The sequence below is a fragment of the Abramis brama genome (assembly GCF_963993115.1).
Source record: "Abramis brama genome assembly, chromosome: 21".
NCBI lineage: Eukaryota > Metazoa > Chordata > Actinopteri > Cypriniformes > Leuciscidae > Abramis > Abramis brama.
In genome coordinates, this window is record NC_139983.1 from 32,423,508 (window position 1) to 32,441,778 (window position 18,271).

The following is an 18,271-nucleotide window of genomic DNA, read 5'->3' on the forward strand; positions in this document are numbered from 1 at the left end:
GCACAACAACACTTTGGCGAACACTCGCAGCACTCAGATTTGCACAGGCAATAAAATCTAGTGAATTATGCTCTCAGCATTTCCCATATTCACTTTATATATTTATGTTCAGTTGTAGCAAAGAGGAAAGAAATCGTGTGAGAAGTTGTCCCTTGACGCGCTCTTATTCTCGTCGGGTGGCTGTCTAGACACACAGGTGCAGATCTCTGGTTCTCCAGGCCCCGTGTGCAGAGACGCTCAGCCAGTGTCTTGTCACAGCGACCACAGCTTCAGCGGGACACACCCTGTCCCACACTGCCTTCCCCCAAAGGCTTTCAGTGTGCAGAAACCAAAGCTAAAGCCATAGACGCTGGGCCACAGCCAGAGGCTGTATTTCAGAAACAGACACGCAGACCGTTGCAGCTTTTCTCCTGCCAGATCACGGCTGAACAAATCTAAACAGACTACAGCTGAGATGCATATGATACCAAGGGCTTATTTCACAAGCCAAAATGTTTGTAAAGTTTGATACTTATAATTAGGGGGTTGTTCAAATATGTAACCCTGAGTATGAGAAATAGTAAAAGTGATTCTTTACCACTAAATAAAATGAAAGTAATTACTATTGATCAAATACAGAGGAAGAATAGGCACTAAAAATATCACATTATTGATCTATTTATATTTATTTTATAGTGCTGTAGATTTTGATGAAAACATATTTGAGCTTACAGTTTATTCATCACACTGGAGCAGTGTTATTTTAGTACTATGTAAATACAAAGTTCTGTCATGAAACTCTAGATGGCGCAGGCTGATGGGTCCTTAACTCAATCTGCTTGCAATCACATCATTTTATATATAAGGCACAGCTGATTGGTTCCTGCTGTATGTGTAGCCAATAAGCTCCCTGCTCAACCTTCAAATACTTGTCAGCATTTGCTGTGGCAGTGCAGCGCGCTTTCAGAAACCCTCCACCATCCCCAGCTCCACCTGTATGGATTGGCAGTAGCAAATCCCGTACTTGCTCTGCAGAAGCAGCAATAATCAGCAGCAACAGCAATAATCACCGAGCCTGGCAAGCCAGACCCACATCAAGATGTTGGTTCTGTGAACTCACCATTAGCAGGACTCAATCCGAGGGGCGGGATAAACGGTGGTCTTTCAAATTCCCTCTGCACGCAATAGGATAGCGCTGCGTTTTCCCACCAGCGGAGCTAGATTAAACTTTTGCCATATCTGGTTGGCAAAACGACGAACACATCTTCCTTTTTTAAGAATGACTTCAGTGCTGTTCTTTGTTCTTTTCTCAAGGAAAAGCTTAAAGTCCTCCAGAGTCGCGGCCAAAGCCGATTTGAAAGACCGCTGTTCGCCAGCAGCAGCCGCCATTCTTTGTTTTCAAGTAGCAGGAACCGTCACAACTCTGCCGTCATTATGTAAAGCCCGCCCACCAACTCTATACACGATGTGATTGGCCTGACTAGAGTTTGGTTTTTCCAGCTTGAAAGTCAACGGAGAGTTGCTAGACGACCCTGGCTGCAAAATAGAATTTGCTGCCGCTAGGTGCATCTAGATTTCTAGGCTAATAATCAACAGCAGCAGAAGCAATAATCATCAGCAGAAGTGTAGCAGATCTATTTCGCCAAGACAAAACATAGCATTGTCATATTGACTACCATGCCAAACACTCCAAGAGTTGTCATGACTATTTCAACTTTCATTTAAGTTTTTTCAATTTAAATTATTTTGATAGTTTTAAGTTTAGTTAAACATAACGACACTGCACTGGAAATGTAAGGTCAAGTTTAGTGCACTGTATTGTGGGATGCTAGCCTGGCAAGCCAGACCTACATCAAGATGTTAGGTCTGGCAACTCACCATAGACACGGCTCAATCCGAGGGGCGGGATAAACGACTGTCTTTCAAAATCCCTCTGCACGCAATAGGACAGCGCTTCAACCAACCAGGGGTGCGTTTCCCGAAAGCATCGTTAGCCAACTATGGTCGCAAGTTCCCTCGTTACCAATAGAGTTCAATGGACATTGCGATGAACTTGCGACCATAGTTGGCCAACAATGCTTTCGGGAAACGCACCCCAGAGCGTTTTCCCAACAGCGGAGCTAGTTGATAGATTCAACTTTTGCCATATCTGGCCGGCAAAACTACGAACACATCTTCCTTTTTTTAAGAATGACTTAAGTGCCGTTCTATGCTCTTTTCTCAAAGAAAAACTTAACTCCAAGTCCTCCAGAGTCGCAGACAAAGCCGATTCGAAAGATGTTTGCCAGCAGCAGCCGTCATTCTTTGTTTTCAAGTGCAGGTAACCGTCGCAACTCTGTCATTATGTTAAGCCCGCCCCGCCTACTCTATACACAACGTGATTGGCTTGACCCAATTTAGGTTTTTGCAGCTCGAAAGTCAATGGAGAGTTGCTAGACTGCCCTGGCTGCAAAATACATTTATTTCTAGGCTAGTGGGATGCATGATCCCAAACGCGCTTTGGTTGTATGCACATTTTTCACATATTAGATATTCCATTCCCACAATATTACAGCACAATTAATTAAATTGCCATTCTGAGTATCTGCGTGCAGGGCTGGTGTAAGGAGAGGACAACGTTTCTTCTCTCTCTAGATGAGCCACTTTTGTTTTCTTCACTTTGGTTTGTGTGTTTGAACAAGTGCCCTCCTCTGGTCAGACAAAAGCGCCTTGTTAAGCAAAACCTCTGCTAACTTTTATGGGTGATGCGGTCTTGGTGCTATTTGCAAACGCTCAAACAAATTAGAATAACAGCTGTGTGATGCGGGCGCTTTTGGGTTAGATTCTTCATGGCCACACAGTGTTTCAAAATGATATCCTTCACTGCAGCTGTATTTCTGCGGTGCGCAGGCGAGGTTATATTGAGATAACTGGTGACCTGCTGTGTCTGCACTAGTGATCTGACAGCTTCAGATGCGTTACTCAAGACCAGATCACTTCGAATGTTCTAATGTTACGTTTTGATCATAACTCTGAGAGAACCTTGCCAGAACGTTAGTCAGAGTTTTGAGAACATTCCCTGTTAGCTAGGCAATAATAATAATAATAATAAAAAAGGATTTGGATGCTTGGGTCACACATAAAAATGTGTAAATGTCATTGCTTTGGATAACAAAGCATTAACGCAATAGGCAACAAAAAAAAAATCATAATTTTTATGCATATGCAAATTGTTTTCAATGTTGGGTAATATCTTCAACAAAGTATTACTATCTCTAAAAGGTATTGAATTACTTATTACTAATACCTGTTCAATCTTGTTGAACAATACAAGGATAGACATGGAACAGCTCTTTTAATTATTTCAAATAAATAAAATAGAATTGCATACATTATTTTTGAACTGACCAAAGTACACTTCAAGGGAGAAGGCTGCATACATTTTAACATTAGACGTTAAATTTTAATGTTAAATCCACTGTTGTTTTATATAGAACTGTTCAGTAGTTGTTGTACAGTATTTAATGCATTTACATCAGAAGTAACTGTAATTAAATTGCAGACAAATTAAGAGCAATACTTTACTTTTTCAAGGGAAAAGTAATTAAATTACAGTAATTAATTACTTGTAATGCATTACACCCAATACTGCTTGTTTTTATATATTTTTATCTAATGCAAAACATGATGAAATTGTCCACATACTTTTTAGGGCCACTATATTTATCATCTAAGTATCTAGGGTGCATGCAAACAATGCAAAACCTCTTAAAACCTCATAAACGGTGGGTTTTGTTTGATTTCAGCAGGAGTTCACTTCCCCTTTCTGGCCCCTGAAGAAGTAGGCGTTTCAAACAAAGTGTTAGGTGCTAATGAACAGAGCCCTGACAAAGTTTGTTTTCCTGTGGAGAGTCAATGCATATAATGGCTTCATTCAGGTCCTGTGGTTCAGCCATGGAAAGAGCCAGTGAAGAAATCCCATGCCTTGTGTGTGACCTTTCTGAACCTCTCACAAACCTATTTGCCTTTCGGGCCCCGTGGAGGGAGTATATGCATATTCATGAGAAAGCAGGGAACCTGTTTACAGCAAATTGACTATTACTGTAATGAAATAGAGGAATGTAAATGACAAGTACGGTGTGGTGATATGAGCTCTGAATTCCTGTGCATGCAAGAAAAAAGCATTCACATAAATTATGAAATCACTTGCATTAGTTAAATAGTCTATATATGTAAGAATTTTCATTTTAAACTAAATGAAAATGAAAAATCCTTCCTTGGCAACTAGCTGAATTTTTATTTCAAGTGCAAAAATGTTTGTTTATGGTTTTAGTTTTAACAGAAAAACCCTGTTTTTTAGATGAAATATTCCTTTAAATATCCTCTTCGTTCTGTTCCCAGTGTCCGGACAGTGAGGAAAATAGTCCCTGTGCAGATTGGAAGAGTTACAAAACTGGTTTGGGTTTCTAAACATTGCATGCCTGGAGTAAACAGGAAGGATTACTGCTGTCATGCACGGTAGGGTTGTACAAACCACATGCTTTTGATGCATTTATTCAAAACTTTACACAAATGACTTACACAAATGTTTTATTCATGATGCTAAATCTGTCGTGCCCGAATCCTCTGGGCTCATTTGAACTACACAAGTCGGTCCAGTCACTGGCACACATGAAATCCCCCAGCATGCAACAGTTCTGCTCATTAGATCCTCGAAATGAACTCAGATCTTCTCAGAATGGATCTATTGACTTCTTTCAGTGAGCGACACCCTGCCAGAAGACAACACACTGTAAAAACAATATCACATGCCAAATACAATCACACTGATTCATATATATACAGTATATATAGAATTTTAAATATTTTATGTAGTTCAGTACTGTTTCTACTTTATTGTAATTTATCTATCTTTTTATTTTAATTTAATTCAAATAATTTATTTTATTAATTTGTGTTATTTTATTTTATTGTATTTTATTGTTTTATTGTATTGTATTATTGTATTGTGTTTGTTTTATTTTTTATTTATTGTATTGTATTGTATTATTTGATTTGTGTTTGTTTTATTTTATTGTGTTTATGTTATTGTGTTTATTTTATTAATTTATTGTTTTATTTTATTGTTTATTTTATAAAATGTTTTAATTGTTTCATCTTATTGTATTGTATTTTATTGTGTTATTCTATTTTGTTGTTTTATTTTATTATTTTTTGTGTTTGTTTTATTTTATTGTTTATTTTATTATTTTGTTTTATTCATTTATTTTATCATGTTTTATTTTATTGTTTATTTTATTTTATTTTAATTTATTGTGTTGTGTTGTTGTGTTGTGTTGTTTTGTTCACCCATGCACAAACTAATGCTCACACCAATATACCTGTAAGTGCCATTGCAAGGTGAAGTTCCTCTCGCAGTAACTCTAGAACATTAGTAACTCCTTTGTCACCCTGCAAACAGAAAGATTGATGTCCTGTTAGACATTAGGAATAACGTGCTTGTCCAGTAATTGCATATTTACAGTGTTTTACCTCACAGGCAAGCGCCCACAGGACGGGTCTTCCAACAAAAACAGCCTTTGCTCCCAGCGCCAGAGCCTTCAGCACATCTGTGCCCTTACGAACCCCTCCATCCATGAAGACGTCCACCTTTCCTTCAACAGCCTCCACTACCTCAGGCAGAGCGTCGATCTGCACTGGCACACACCAGCACATTACTGTATGTTATTCATTCTCAGGTGTACACTACCGGTCAAGATTTTTTATTCCTGTTTTATTCCTAATTTATTCCTGTGATTCAGCATCATTACTCCAGTCTTCAGTGTCACATGATCCTTCAGAAATCATTCTAATATGATGATTTGATGCTCAAGAAACATTACACTACCATTTAAAAGTTTAGGGAAAGAAAGAAAGAAAGAAAGAAAGAAAGAAAGAAAGAAAGAAAGAAAGTGAAAGAAAGAAAGTGAAAGAAAGAAAGAAAGAAAGAAAGAAAGAAAGAAAGAAAGAAAGAAAGAAAGTGAAAGAAAGAAAGAAAGTGAAAGAAAGAAAGAAAAAGAAAGAGAGAAAGAGAGAGAAAGTGAAAGAAAAAAAGAAAGAAAGAGAAAGAAAGAAATTAAGTGAAAGAAAGAAAGAAAGAAAGAAAGAAAGAAAGAGAAAGAGAAAGAGAAAGAGAGAGAGAAAGAGAAAGAAAGAAAGTGAAAGAAAGAAAGAAAGAAAGAAAGAGAGAGAAAGAAAGAAAGTGAAAGAAAAAAAGAAAGAAAGTGAAAGAAAGAGAGAAAGAAAGAAAGAGAGAAAGAGAAAGAAAGAAATTGAATAAATAATCAAAAAATATATATTTATAATGATGCAAAATAATTATATTTCAAATAAATGCTGTTCTTTGAACTTTCTTTTCATCAAAGAATCCTGAAAAAAAAATCATGATTTCCACAAATATTTTAAGCAGTAAAACTGTTTCCAACATTGATAAAAATAAGAACCATTAATAATAATTGATCATCAAATCATCATATCAGAATGATTTCTGAAGTAATGATGCTGAAAATTCAGCTTTGATCACAGGAATAAATTACACTTTACTATACATTCACATAGAAAACAGCAAATTTGGATTATAATAATATTACACAATATTACAGTTTTTACTGTATTTTTCATCAAATAAATGCAGCCTTGGTGAGCAGAAGAGACGTCTTACAAAATCATAATTATTCCAAACATACTGTACAATAGTAGTGCATTAAAGTATCAAAATACACATCTGGTGCTTCTGGTTCGGTGGTACTGGTACGGTGTCAGAAACTTCTAGAAGGATAGAGCCTCAGTAGATCAACTCAGCACTAATTATAGATCATAACATAAAACATAAGTGTTGGAGGACCAGGAGCAGATACACCACATCTGCGTCTATATTCAGAAATCTCTTCACGCTCATTTGAGTTCTGCGCTCATAAAACCTTAGTTTGGCACCACTTTGGTAAACCCGTGACTGTATTTCACACCATCAAAGATGCAATTTAAAGGCCACAGAGGATAGTTTGCAAAGAGGACTTGTGGGTTGGAGGTCTCATTTCTTCAATAGACGCTTACGGTGGCTGGGACGCCATCGAGTTGTCTTGCTCCGTGGTTTGACACAAGTATTCCATCCACCCCATACTTCAGAGCTTCTCTGGCATCTTCAGCTGAAACGGCGAGATTCACAATGAGCAGAACATTAATTACTGTGGTTCTTCTAAAGCAGTTTTGCGTTTGCTCATTCTGCAAGGGAGCTGCAATTTGAAGCCAAAATCTTTTGAATGGCTATGGTGTGCAGTGCTGTCTTTATCTGCATTTAAAGAGGAACTATTATGCCTTTTGGTTTTTAGTCTCTACTAGAACAGGTTTTCCTGCTTGAATGTTCATTATTTTCCTCATATTCTCCATTGTTGCTGCGCCTCTCTTCCCAGTCTGTCAGTAACGCTCTGTTTAGTTCCTGTCTCTATGAAGCCCCTCCTTCTGAAAGGCACACTGTGCTCTGATTGGTCGGCTGGATCAGTGTGTTGTGATTGGTCGAGCGCTTCGAGTGTGTTTGGGAAATGTCCCGCCCCTTACTATAACCGCCAGTTTAACACACTACTAACTAACTCGACCAGGCCCCGCCCCTTTATTCTGCGCATTAATTATTATAATGAGGAATATTGTGACGTGTTCGTTCCCGGAAGAAACTCGAGACTACAATGGAGGCGTTTCAGGAGTTCAGAAACACTGACACTGATATAGAGAAGAAGTGGAGCTTTTTCATGATCAAACAGCAACATCACACACTAAAGAAAGAGGAACATGGAGAAAAGCAGAATAGTCAGACGCCAGTTTTTTCACTGGAAAGTATCTTCAAAAAAGGTGAAAATTTAGCTTTGCATGTAGTGTACTGTAATTTAAGTCTGTTCCGTTCGGAAAAGTCCCCCCCCAAAAAAAAAAAAAAAAAAAAGATTAAATAGCGGTTTCCTTTAAGCCGAAGCCAAGAGGAAAGGATGCACTTTTTCAAGGAAAATTATGTTCCACACATGAGCTAAAATAACTAATGGCGTTCCCCAATTACTCCACAAACCCTCCCCGAGTTTGTCAGGGAATACATTTATATCTTTCGGTCTGTGCTGAAATTAAAATACTTTTTTTTTTCTTTACAGAATGTGCCATTTCCAGAGCCAGAGAGAAGATAAAAGTTTATCTGAAGACACAATAACAGCAGTAAAGCTTGCAGACGTTTGCGAGATAACCTCCCCGCTCACGGTCTGGCTGCCTCTTCCTCCCGCGAGATAAATGACACATTATCTTTAATTAGCGGCCCCTCGCTGACAGACGGGGTCAACGTCCGCTTCGTTTTGATTATATTATGCTAATAGCTTGTTCTCTATCAGTGACGATGAACATTCCACACTCTTAAAGGTAAAGGTTCTAGTTAGAACCAGAAAGTCAGAACTTTTATTCTGTAGTGTTTTAGAAAACATCTATGGTGTTTATAAATTGATCATAAAAACTTATAATGCAACATCAAGAATGTTTTTAATTTCTCAAAAGAACCATATAACCAACTCAAGTTGTTTTTTAAAAGAAGATGCTTTCTTGAATAGAACAATTGAATAACCTTTATGTAGCTTTTGTAGCGTTTAGTTCATGTCTGTAAGTTTTGAGGTCAACTACTAGTGTAAGTTTTCACATTTTAAATATATAATGTTTGCATAACATGCATTCATCTGGTTGCTTTTTGCAGGCACAATGTGCTCTTCATTGCCCTTAAATTATCCCACAATCCTTATGTGTGCAGTTTGGCGGTAGGTGTAAATTAAATGTATTCATAAACATCTCTTAATTCAACTTATTTATTAATTTATTTTCTTCATTATTTTATTTATATTTATTTTACTTTATTTGTTTTAATTTAGTTTAATTTAACATTTGTCATTTTTGTTTACTGTATTTTTACTTTATTTTTTTTTTACTTTAATATATTATTTTTATTTGTTTTATTAAACTTATTTTTATTATTATTATTATTTAAAAAATATTTATTTTTTTATTTATTATATTACATTCTTTATTATTATTATTTAAAAATTATTTGATTTAGTTTATTATATTACATTTTAATATAATATTTTGTTTTAATTAATTTTATTTTAAAATAAGCATTGCCACTACATCTTTGTTTGGTTGTCTCTAAAGCTCACTTTGATTGGTTTCAGAATCAGATGTTATAGCGCATTGGAAGCCTGTCTGAATCCAGTTTTCTTCCTGTGAAGTCACTGACCTACCGGACAGCTTTCAGACACACAACCACAGTATATGACCCAAAACACAAGAGGATCCCTCACCTGTCAAAACGCCCTTGACCACCACCGGCAGGGAGGTCAATCTCTTCAGCCAGGCGATGTCGTCCCATTTCACCGTGGCATCGATGGCCTGAGTCACGTACACCGCCAGGCCGCTGTCCTCCCCATAACCCTCTTTTGAGGAGAACGCTAAATCAGGGGATTCGAAATTGGCCATCCTGTGGGAAAAAAAATGAGAGTGCAAAATGGAATTAGTCCTGTGAGTGTTGTTTTTGGTCAGTGTATGAAAACTGAGCTGGGGTTTTATCCAAACACGGGCGCTCGCGCTCAATGGCACCTTGTTGCCGCTGGTGCGCTTTGATTTGTGGGGTCTCCGGGAGGGTTGAGATGAAGTTCATGTTGTGTCACTGCTGATGGAAACGGAGGCAGTTGTGCTGAAATATACGGTGGGGCCGTGATGCTTTTTTGGATTTCTAATTGCTATAATTCTTCTCGTGGGATCCGGAGCAGGAAGGCTTTACTTTCATGAGGGCATTTTTATAGCGCGCCGCTGTTGGCATATATCTGTAGAACTGCTGATATCTGAATGTTTCCCCACATAAAAAGTATAATGTAGCGAGTGTTGACGGAGCTGAAGCGTGAGTATTAATCCCCATGAGCGGCGTGATCGACGGTACGGCGGCAGTAAACGCTTCCCGTGTTCAAGAGAGAGATTTCTGTTTCCATAAATGCATAAAGCTCTTCAGTGAGCGCGTCGGTTTTCAAGGGACAACAAATCAGTAAAATAATATGTCCATGAGTGAGAGAAAACTGAGGCTTTGTTTATAGAGAAACCTCAGAAGAATAGTAAAAAGAGTTGATGTGATCAGTCTTGTGAGTTTTCTTTATCATGCCCCTGAAGAAAAATCCAGCATGATGATTCTTATCGTTTTTCCAATAAGTCTGGTTTAAGTTAGATATTTGATGCTATAAAAATGGGGTGTGGTGTCATGCAAATTTGAGTGATGTGTTGTGGGTGGTTTCCAGGGTGTTGCTATTTGGTTTCTATGTGTTCTGATTGGCTGTGAGCTTCTTATGTGATTGCTAAGCTGTTGCCAAGTGGTTTCCAGGGTGTTGCTATGTGGTTTCTAGGTGTTCTGAGTGGGCGTGAGCTTGTTATGTGATTGCTAAGCCATTGCCAAGTGGTTTCCAGGGTGTTGCTATGTGGTTTCTAGGTGTTTCTGAGTGGCCATGAGCTTGTTATGTGATTGCTAAGCCGTTACCAAGTGGTTTCCAGGGTGTTACTATTTGGTTTCTAGGTGTTCTGAGTGGCCGTGAGCTTATTATGTGATTGATAAGCTGTTGCCAAGTGGTTTCCAGGGTGTTGCTATGTGGTTTATAGGTGGTCTGAGTGGCCGTGAGCTTGTTATGTGATTGCTAAGCTGTTGCCAAGTGGTTTCCAGGATGTTGCTATGTGGTTTCTAGGTGTTCTGAGTGGCCGTGAGCTTGTTATTTGATTGCTAAGCTGTTGCCAAGTGGTTTCCAGGGTGTTACTATGTGGTTTCTAGGTGTTCTGAGTGGCCGTGAGCTTGTTATTTGATTGCTAAGCTGTTGCCAAGTGGTTTCCAGGGTGTTACTATGTGGTTTCTAGGTGTTCTGAGTGGCTGTGAGCTTATGTGATTGCTAAGCTGTTGCCAAGTGGTTTCCAGGGTGTTGCTATGTGGTTTCTAGGTGTTCTGAGTGGCTGTGAGCTTGTTGTGTGATTGCTAAGCTGTTGCCAAGTGGTTTCCAGGGTGTTGCTATGTGGTTTCTAGGTGTTCTGAGTGGCCGTGAGCTTGTTATTTGATTGCTAAGCTGTTGCCAAGTGGTTTCCAGGGTGTTGCTATGTGGTTTCTAGGTGTTCTGAGTGGCTGTGAGCTTGTTGTGTGATTGCTAAGCTGTTGCCAAGTGGTTTCCAGGGTGTTGCTATGTGGTTTCTAGGTGTTCTGAGTGTCCGTGAGCTTGTTATTTGATTGCTAAGCTGTTGCCAAGTGGTTTCCAGGGTGTTGCTATGTGGTTTCTAGGTGTTCTGAGTGGCTGTGAGCTTGTTGTGTGATTGCTAAGCTGTTGCCAAGTGGTTTCCAGGGTGTTGCTATGTGGTTTCTAGGTGTTCTGAGTGGCTGTGAGCTTGTTGTGTGATTGCTAAGCTGTTGCCAAGTGGTTTCCAGGGTGTTGCTATGTGGTTTCTAGGTGTTCTGAGTGGGCGTGAGCTTGTTATTTGATTGCTAAGCTGTTGCCAAGTGGTTTCCAGGGTGTTACTATGTGGTTTCTAGGTGTTCTGAGTGGCCGTGAGCTTGTTATTTGATTGCTAAGCTGTTGCCAAGTGGTTTCCAGGGTGTTACTATGTGGTTTCTAGGTGTTCTGAGTGACTGTGAGCTTATGTGATTGCTAAGCTGTTGCCAAGTGGTTTCCAGGGTGTTACTATGTGGTTGCTAGGTGTTCTGAGTGGCCGTGAGCTTGTTATGTGATTGATAAGATGTTGCCAAGGGGTTGATATGATGAGAGAAAAAAGATCAGAGTAAGCAAATATGCAATGATAATATGTCCAGTCATATGATGCTGTTAAAATGACAAAAATCACTTGTTCCTTGTGGACAAGGACATAAACCTCCAGAGCAGCAGAGAGAGTGACAGTTAATCAGCAGGTGTTGATTGTTAAAGAGATGCAGTCAGATTATTACTGATGAAGAATTCACAGTGTTGGTGAGTTTACACACACACACTCAAACACACACAGCCAGAGATGTCTGTAAAGCATGCAGCTGGCACACACGCGCGTCACGTGTGGTTGTCTCTGCGTTTACCTCAAATGAGAGGGCAGCTTAAATCGGTTGCGCACGTCATCACGTCGCCTGCCAAGATAAGGTGTGTCCACTGTGACAAAGATCCCCTTATACCCAGCGTCCTCTGCCCTCCTGACCAGAGACTGAGTCAGCGCTCGGTCTTTATAAATGTACAGCTGCATCCAGCGCACGGCTCCAGGTGAGGCCTCCGCGACCTCCTCTATGGTGGAGGTGGACCAGGAGCTCAACATCATCCCCGTGTCCGAGGACAGGCAGGCTGAGGACAGGTCAGAACAGGACAACATGATTGGGCTTGGGTTCAAACCTTCAGGAAGGAGTGATCCATCATGTAGGATCTGCTCAGAGATCATTTAGATCCCTCACAAAGTCCCATGCTAAAAAGTTTCAGCCTGAGCACTACAGTCAGGAGAATTATTACTAGATAATAATTAATAATTACTAGTTAATAATTATTACTAGCTAGTTTGTATTCACTGCTACTGACGGTAACAGCAAGTGTGGAAGCCCATGTCTGCCACAGAAGGAAAAAATACATGCACAATTATGACGTATAAGGTTTAAATCACAAGATAAAAAGTATCTTGTCATTTTATCTCATAATTGACTAGTATGTCATTTTGACTGTTAAAATTATGATGTCTTTATTTTTTTTACTTTTGATCTCATGATATAATTTTGACTTTTTATCTCATAATTGACTTGTATGTCAATTGTCTCATAATAATGAATTAGTGTCATAATTTTGACTGCTATGATTATGACTGTCTTAATTTGACTTATCTCATAATTGACTTAGTATGTAATTTGGACTTTTATGTCATAATTATGACTGTCGTGATTGTTCATTTTTTATCGCATATAACATAATTTTGACTATTTATCTCAATTGACTTGTGTCATAATTTTGACTGTTATAATTATGTCATATTAAGACATACATTTTGACTTTTTATCTCATAATTATGATGTCATAATTTTAACTTTTTTCCTCAGAATTATTTAACGTCATAATTTCAACTTTATACCTCATAATTATAAATGTCATAATTTTCACTTTTTATCTCATAATTATGACTTTTTATGCCATCATTTTGACCTTTTCTCATAATTATGAATTAGTGTTGTAATTTTGACTTTGTTATAGTTATAACTGTCATAATAGTCTGTCATAATTTCAATATTTTATCTCATAAATATTTTGTATATCATAATTATGATTTCTTGTGGGGCAGAAATGGGCTTCCATACTATGGCCACACAAAACTACAGTATATTAGCTCATACTATGGTAGATGTTGTTCATTACTGTAAGGGATAATAGAGTGTGATTGGGAGCAGGAGATAATGCAGTATGTAGGAAGGACTGATGACGCCACCATGTGGTTGCTTATAGTAATTGCATGTGATGTCAAATAAGTGTAGTTGCTGGTGTCTGACCTCTGGCAGTGGCCGTCTCTCCGTCGGGATGTGCCATTCTCTGCATGGCTGTAGCTGCCACACAGATGGGCATACTGACCCTCTGACCCAGGACTGTGGTGGACATGTCCACTGAGGACACGTCTCTGAGCACTCGAGGGTAAAGACACCACCTAGAGAGAGAGAGACAGTTCATACTTCACAAATAACACATGTAGATGATACCGAGGCTGGTTCATTTTCACAAAATGCCATAATTACACAAAAGAATTCTGGGTTTTTCCATTCCATGTTTGGGTCAAATATGGGCAAACCCAACCGTTGGGTTTAAAAGTTTAAACCAACGGTTGGGTTTGTCCATATTTGACCCAAACATGTGTTGATACAACCCAGCATTTTTTAGTGTATGAAATAAAAAGTTAGAATAATGAGCAAAAGTGAATTCTGAGATTTAAAATATATGTGAAATTATGATATTCATTCAAAACTATGAGATTAAAAAGTTGATGATTATAGTATATGGGTATATAGTGGTGTGTAGTATAGTATATTCCATATTATTGAGGATCATATTATACTATATGATGAAGAGAAAAATGACTTTTTACTCCAGTAATATCTTCTAGACACAATCCTTGACTAAAAAAAGCTATTGAACATTTCTGTTATTGCTCAGAAAAATAATAATAATAATTATTATTATTTAAATGGTTATTTTAACACATTTACCCCTTCTGTGGGGCATGTTGTCACATCACACTGTTGATAAATGAAATTCAATCTAAAGTGAAATGGTTATATCTCTTAAAAAACTCTTTTCAAAACTCTTTTTTTATTTTTTATTAAATGATGTGTATTTTGAAAGTCAACATTATATCATTTGGAAAGTTTGGTTCCCATACTAAAAACAGTTTATTTATTTATTTATTTATTGTTTGTTTATCTATCTCTTCTAGGTCAAAACTAACCCAAATCCACAAAATGAATTTAAAATATATTCCAGGTGATTTTCAGCTAAATGTATTCAATAAAACAATTCTGAAACACAACTACAACCAGATTGTGGGAACTCTGCTTTTAAATAGATCATATGTTTGCTTATTTCGTCCTGTATTACCTGTGCACCGTATTGCCGTATGAATTCACCCTTGACTTTTAATATTTGTGTTGATTTCGTGACTCATGAGGTCGTCTGACCACAGCTCGCTTAACTTTCACAACGCGTGTCTGTAACCCTGAAGGACGTCTTGTTTGCACATTTTATAAATATGTATATATATGACTAATATAAAGTGTCATTATTCATCTGGACAGTGCTGTAAGTCGTTGAGGTCTGCTCACCCACACGAGCGCTTCAGGCCAAGATAAACGCACACAATTATAACTGGCCCACACTGCTCTAAAATTAGGCCAAAACATTTAAGAACAAGTGTAATACTTGTCAACATTTTGATGGACTGACTCGAACTATAACAGACTGACTGTTTACTTGATGAACAGCCACAGTTTTGCATACTAAGTCATAAATATGAGGTTGTGTCATAATGATAACATTAAAAATTTAATTTTGTTTTGAATATTTTTATCATTTTAAAACTTTTTTGTCAAAATGTAACCTTTATATAATTATGAATTAGTTTGCCATAATTTTGACTTTACCTCATAATTAAGACTTTTTGATGAGACCTATGTCGTGATAGTGTATTTGTTTGTCATAATTTTGACTTTTTATCTAATTTGATCTAATTTTAAGATACATTTTTAAAAAAGAAAACGGTCAGTCTGTTGTAGTCCAGATGTCAAGGTTTGTGTCTGTACAGAGATTGACTTTTAAACTATAAATCCTCCCTGAGAGACATTGACTGTTGACTGTGACAACTAGCCCCAGTCTCACTTATTAGATGTCTTTGTATCAGATAATAATTGGGTCTTTTGATTATGCATTTGTTGTTGATTTAGCAGACACTTTCTTGTCTCGATCAGCTTGGAATATGTTTGTATTTCACCGGGAGAAACGGCCGTTTACGTGTTTTGCTCGAGGGCTTTGAACCTTCAACCCTCGGGTTACTGGTTGCACAAAACCTTAAGTTCAGAAAACCCTTAGTTTATATTTATCACCAAGGTTGTCTTTTGTGCAGTCAGGCCTTATATACATTTTTAGTTACATAAACAGCTTGTTAGTACAGAGTATAAGATGCATTATTTGTGATTGAACAGTGACATAATTCTCTTCATAAGGATTCATGGAAGTTGATCTTTAAACATTATTTTGTGAAACATTGTGTTGATCTGACATTTAAATTCTTGATCTGTTCTTAAAGGGATAGTTGACCCAAAAATGATTTTCAAAAGTTGATAGTTGACTGACCTACATAGTACGGGGGGGAAAGTCCTATGGAAGTCAATGGGGCCCATCAAATGTTTTGTGTCCAACATTCTTCAATACATCTTCTTTTGGGTTCAGCAGAAAGAAACTCAACTTGAGGGAGTAAATGATGACAGAATTTTCATTTTTGGGTCAACTATCCCTTTAAATAGAGAGTAATGATAATTAAATACAAAGTAAAACAGCAATACATTAGAAAGAAATTGTGCTTAGTCAATTGAAAAACATGTTAATGCTTTTAGAAATTGGCTTTATTTGAGTTAAAATAGACTTTGGTGTTAGATTGAGGAGCCGTTTACACGTCACCATTTCAACCAAAAACTTTTTTTTATGCCTTTTTGCACTTAATTTAGTGTTTTGGGGGCCTAAAAATTAAAACTTTTAAAAACAGGTTTCAAAGTGCAAGTTTTTGATAATTATTACCTTTATTGTCACTGTGTAAAAAAAACATGAATTTGTGAAAACGGTGTCTGAATCCGATATTGCACCCTATAAACAGCCATTTGTAGTGGTGTCCGAAACCATAGTGGACATTATCGAGTGCGCTTATTCAATCCCACAATGCACTGTAATAATGAGTGTACAGCCGATGTACGCTCAACGGCTGTCCGAATTCGCTCACTTGTTTTCATTCACTCCTTCAAGTGAACTGTATTAGTGGATTAACGTAGTGAATGAGACTATAGGGGGCGGATTTTGGCCATGCATATTAAAGGGATATTTCACCGCTGGAAAGATGAATGTGTCTTTATATTGGGTCATTTATGTAGTAGAAATGTGAAATTATTTTAGAAGTTGGTGCCTTCTAGACTGAGAAAAGCCAGAAAATGTATTTTTGGCTCATGTGGATAAAAGACAACAACTCCCAGAATGCACTTGCTTCGCTGCCCTACGAGGACACGGCCAAGCCACGCCTACCGGTTACAGAGGGCAGTATCGGAAGAAATGACACAACTAGACTAGTCGACTCGAAACTGAAAAGACGCTGTTTTATCGTGAGATCCCCCTATGGGCGGGTTGAACACATGCAGAACTAGCGCCTCCTACTGGCTGTAGTCTCTCACCTCTGGACAAAAAAGCCTCTGATGAGCTAAATGACGATTTTTGCATCATCTGAGTTTTTTTTCCAGACACACAATACAGAAATCTCTCATCTTAGGGGGACATGAGGGAGGGAAGCACGGTCATTCGAAAATACTATGGGTTTCTACTGATACAAAGCTTAATGCTAATCGGTGAAGCATCCCTTTAAGTGTTCAGTCTAGAGGCGCTTTTTGTGTCTTTACAGAGTGACATCGCCAACTACTGGCCAGGCATGAATAATACAGCGTTTCGTGGATCTGTGTAAACAGGATCGTTTTAATAACGTTGTTGTATGTGCATGAAACTTTTCAAAAATACAAAGGGAAAAACATTTTCTTTTTTAGTGCATTCTTGTCCTATAATTATACCCTTACTTTCACTCAAAAAAAAATTACATTTTACAAATTACAAAGGAACAGCAAATAACACGAGTTAAACATGAAGAACTGAAGTATTATTTTCTTGTAAACATGCTTCAATAATCATTGCTTTATACTTATGAATTTGAAAAAAAATTTTTTATAGCGTATGACCTGGACATGTCATTATATCTGTAATCATCGCTTGTAAAATCGAATGACACTTATATGACAGTGATCTCGTACCTGGCGAACGCTGCTACATTATCACGCAGAGTCTCCTGCTCGTCGGCTCCTGAGAAATAATAATCGAATACTGACTTTGGCAAAAGTCTTTGAGCTTGAAGCTCATAATCGCTAACACACACCAGCGTGTCTGACATGATTCCACTGATGAGACTCAAACCTCTTCAACCCGCTGTATTTCACCACTGATGAATAATTAACTTTCTGAAGGGATCTTTCTGCTAATGTTTATCCAGCATCGGTCCCTTTGCCCCGTCACACACAGCTATAGCGGCTTCGGCTCACAAATATGTGATTAACCAACACAAAACTGAGTAAAAATCAATACGCTCTGGTCAAAAAAACAAAAACATTACAATCATTCATATGCATGAAATTAACAATTGCATATGACAGAAAAAGGATTGTGTGTTTGAGTCAAAATGTGAGAAAAAAAATATTTAATATTTTTTATGACAGTTAAGCTCAAAAAATTATTTCTTAGCATTTTTGTCTTGTTTTCCAGTACAACTATCAAAACATTACTTGACAAGCAAAATTACTTCAGATTATAAATCTTGTTTTTTGACAAATGTATCAAAAATAAGCGAGTTTTTGCTTAAAACAAGAAGAAATATCTGCCAGTTGGGTCAGAAAAAATAATGTTGTTTTCCCTTTGAATTAAGTTGATTTGTTCTTGTTTTAATCATA

At 37.6% G+C, this 18,271-nt stretch overlaps 1 protein-coding gene across 1 annotated transcript; it reads right to left on the reverse strand.

Moving 5' to 3' along the window:
- Window positions 1–4,472: 4,472 nt before the first annotated feature.
- Window positions 4,473–17,770, reverse strand: hao1 (hydroxyacid oxidase (glycolate oxidase) 1). Its single transcript, XM_084096123.1, has 8 exons — window positions 17,582–17,770; window positions 13,529–13,680; window positions 12,092–12,347; window positions 9,312–9,487; window positions 7,051–7,142; window positions 5,491–5,649; window positions 5,340–5,409; window positions 4,473–4,730 (listed from the first exon to the last, which is right to left on the reverse strand). The coding sequence occupies exons 1-8, from the start codon at window positions 17,716–17,718 to the stop codon at window positions 4,663–4,665; spliced, it is 1,110 nt and encodes a 369-aa protein (XP_083952249.1). The 5' UTR covers window positions 17,719–17,770; the 3' UTR covers window positions 4,473–4,662.
- Window positions 17,771–18,271: the final 501 nt, after the last annotated feature.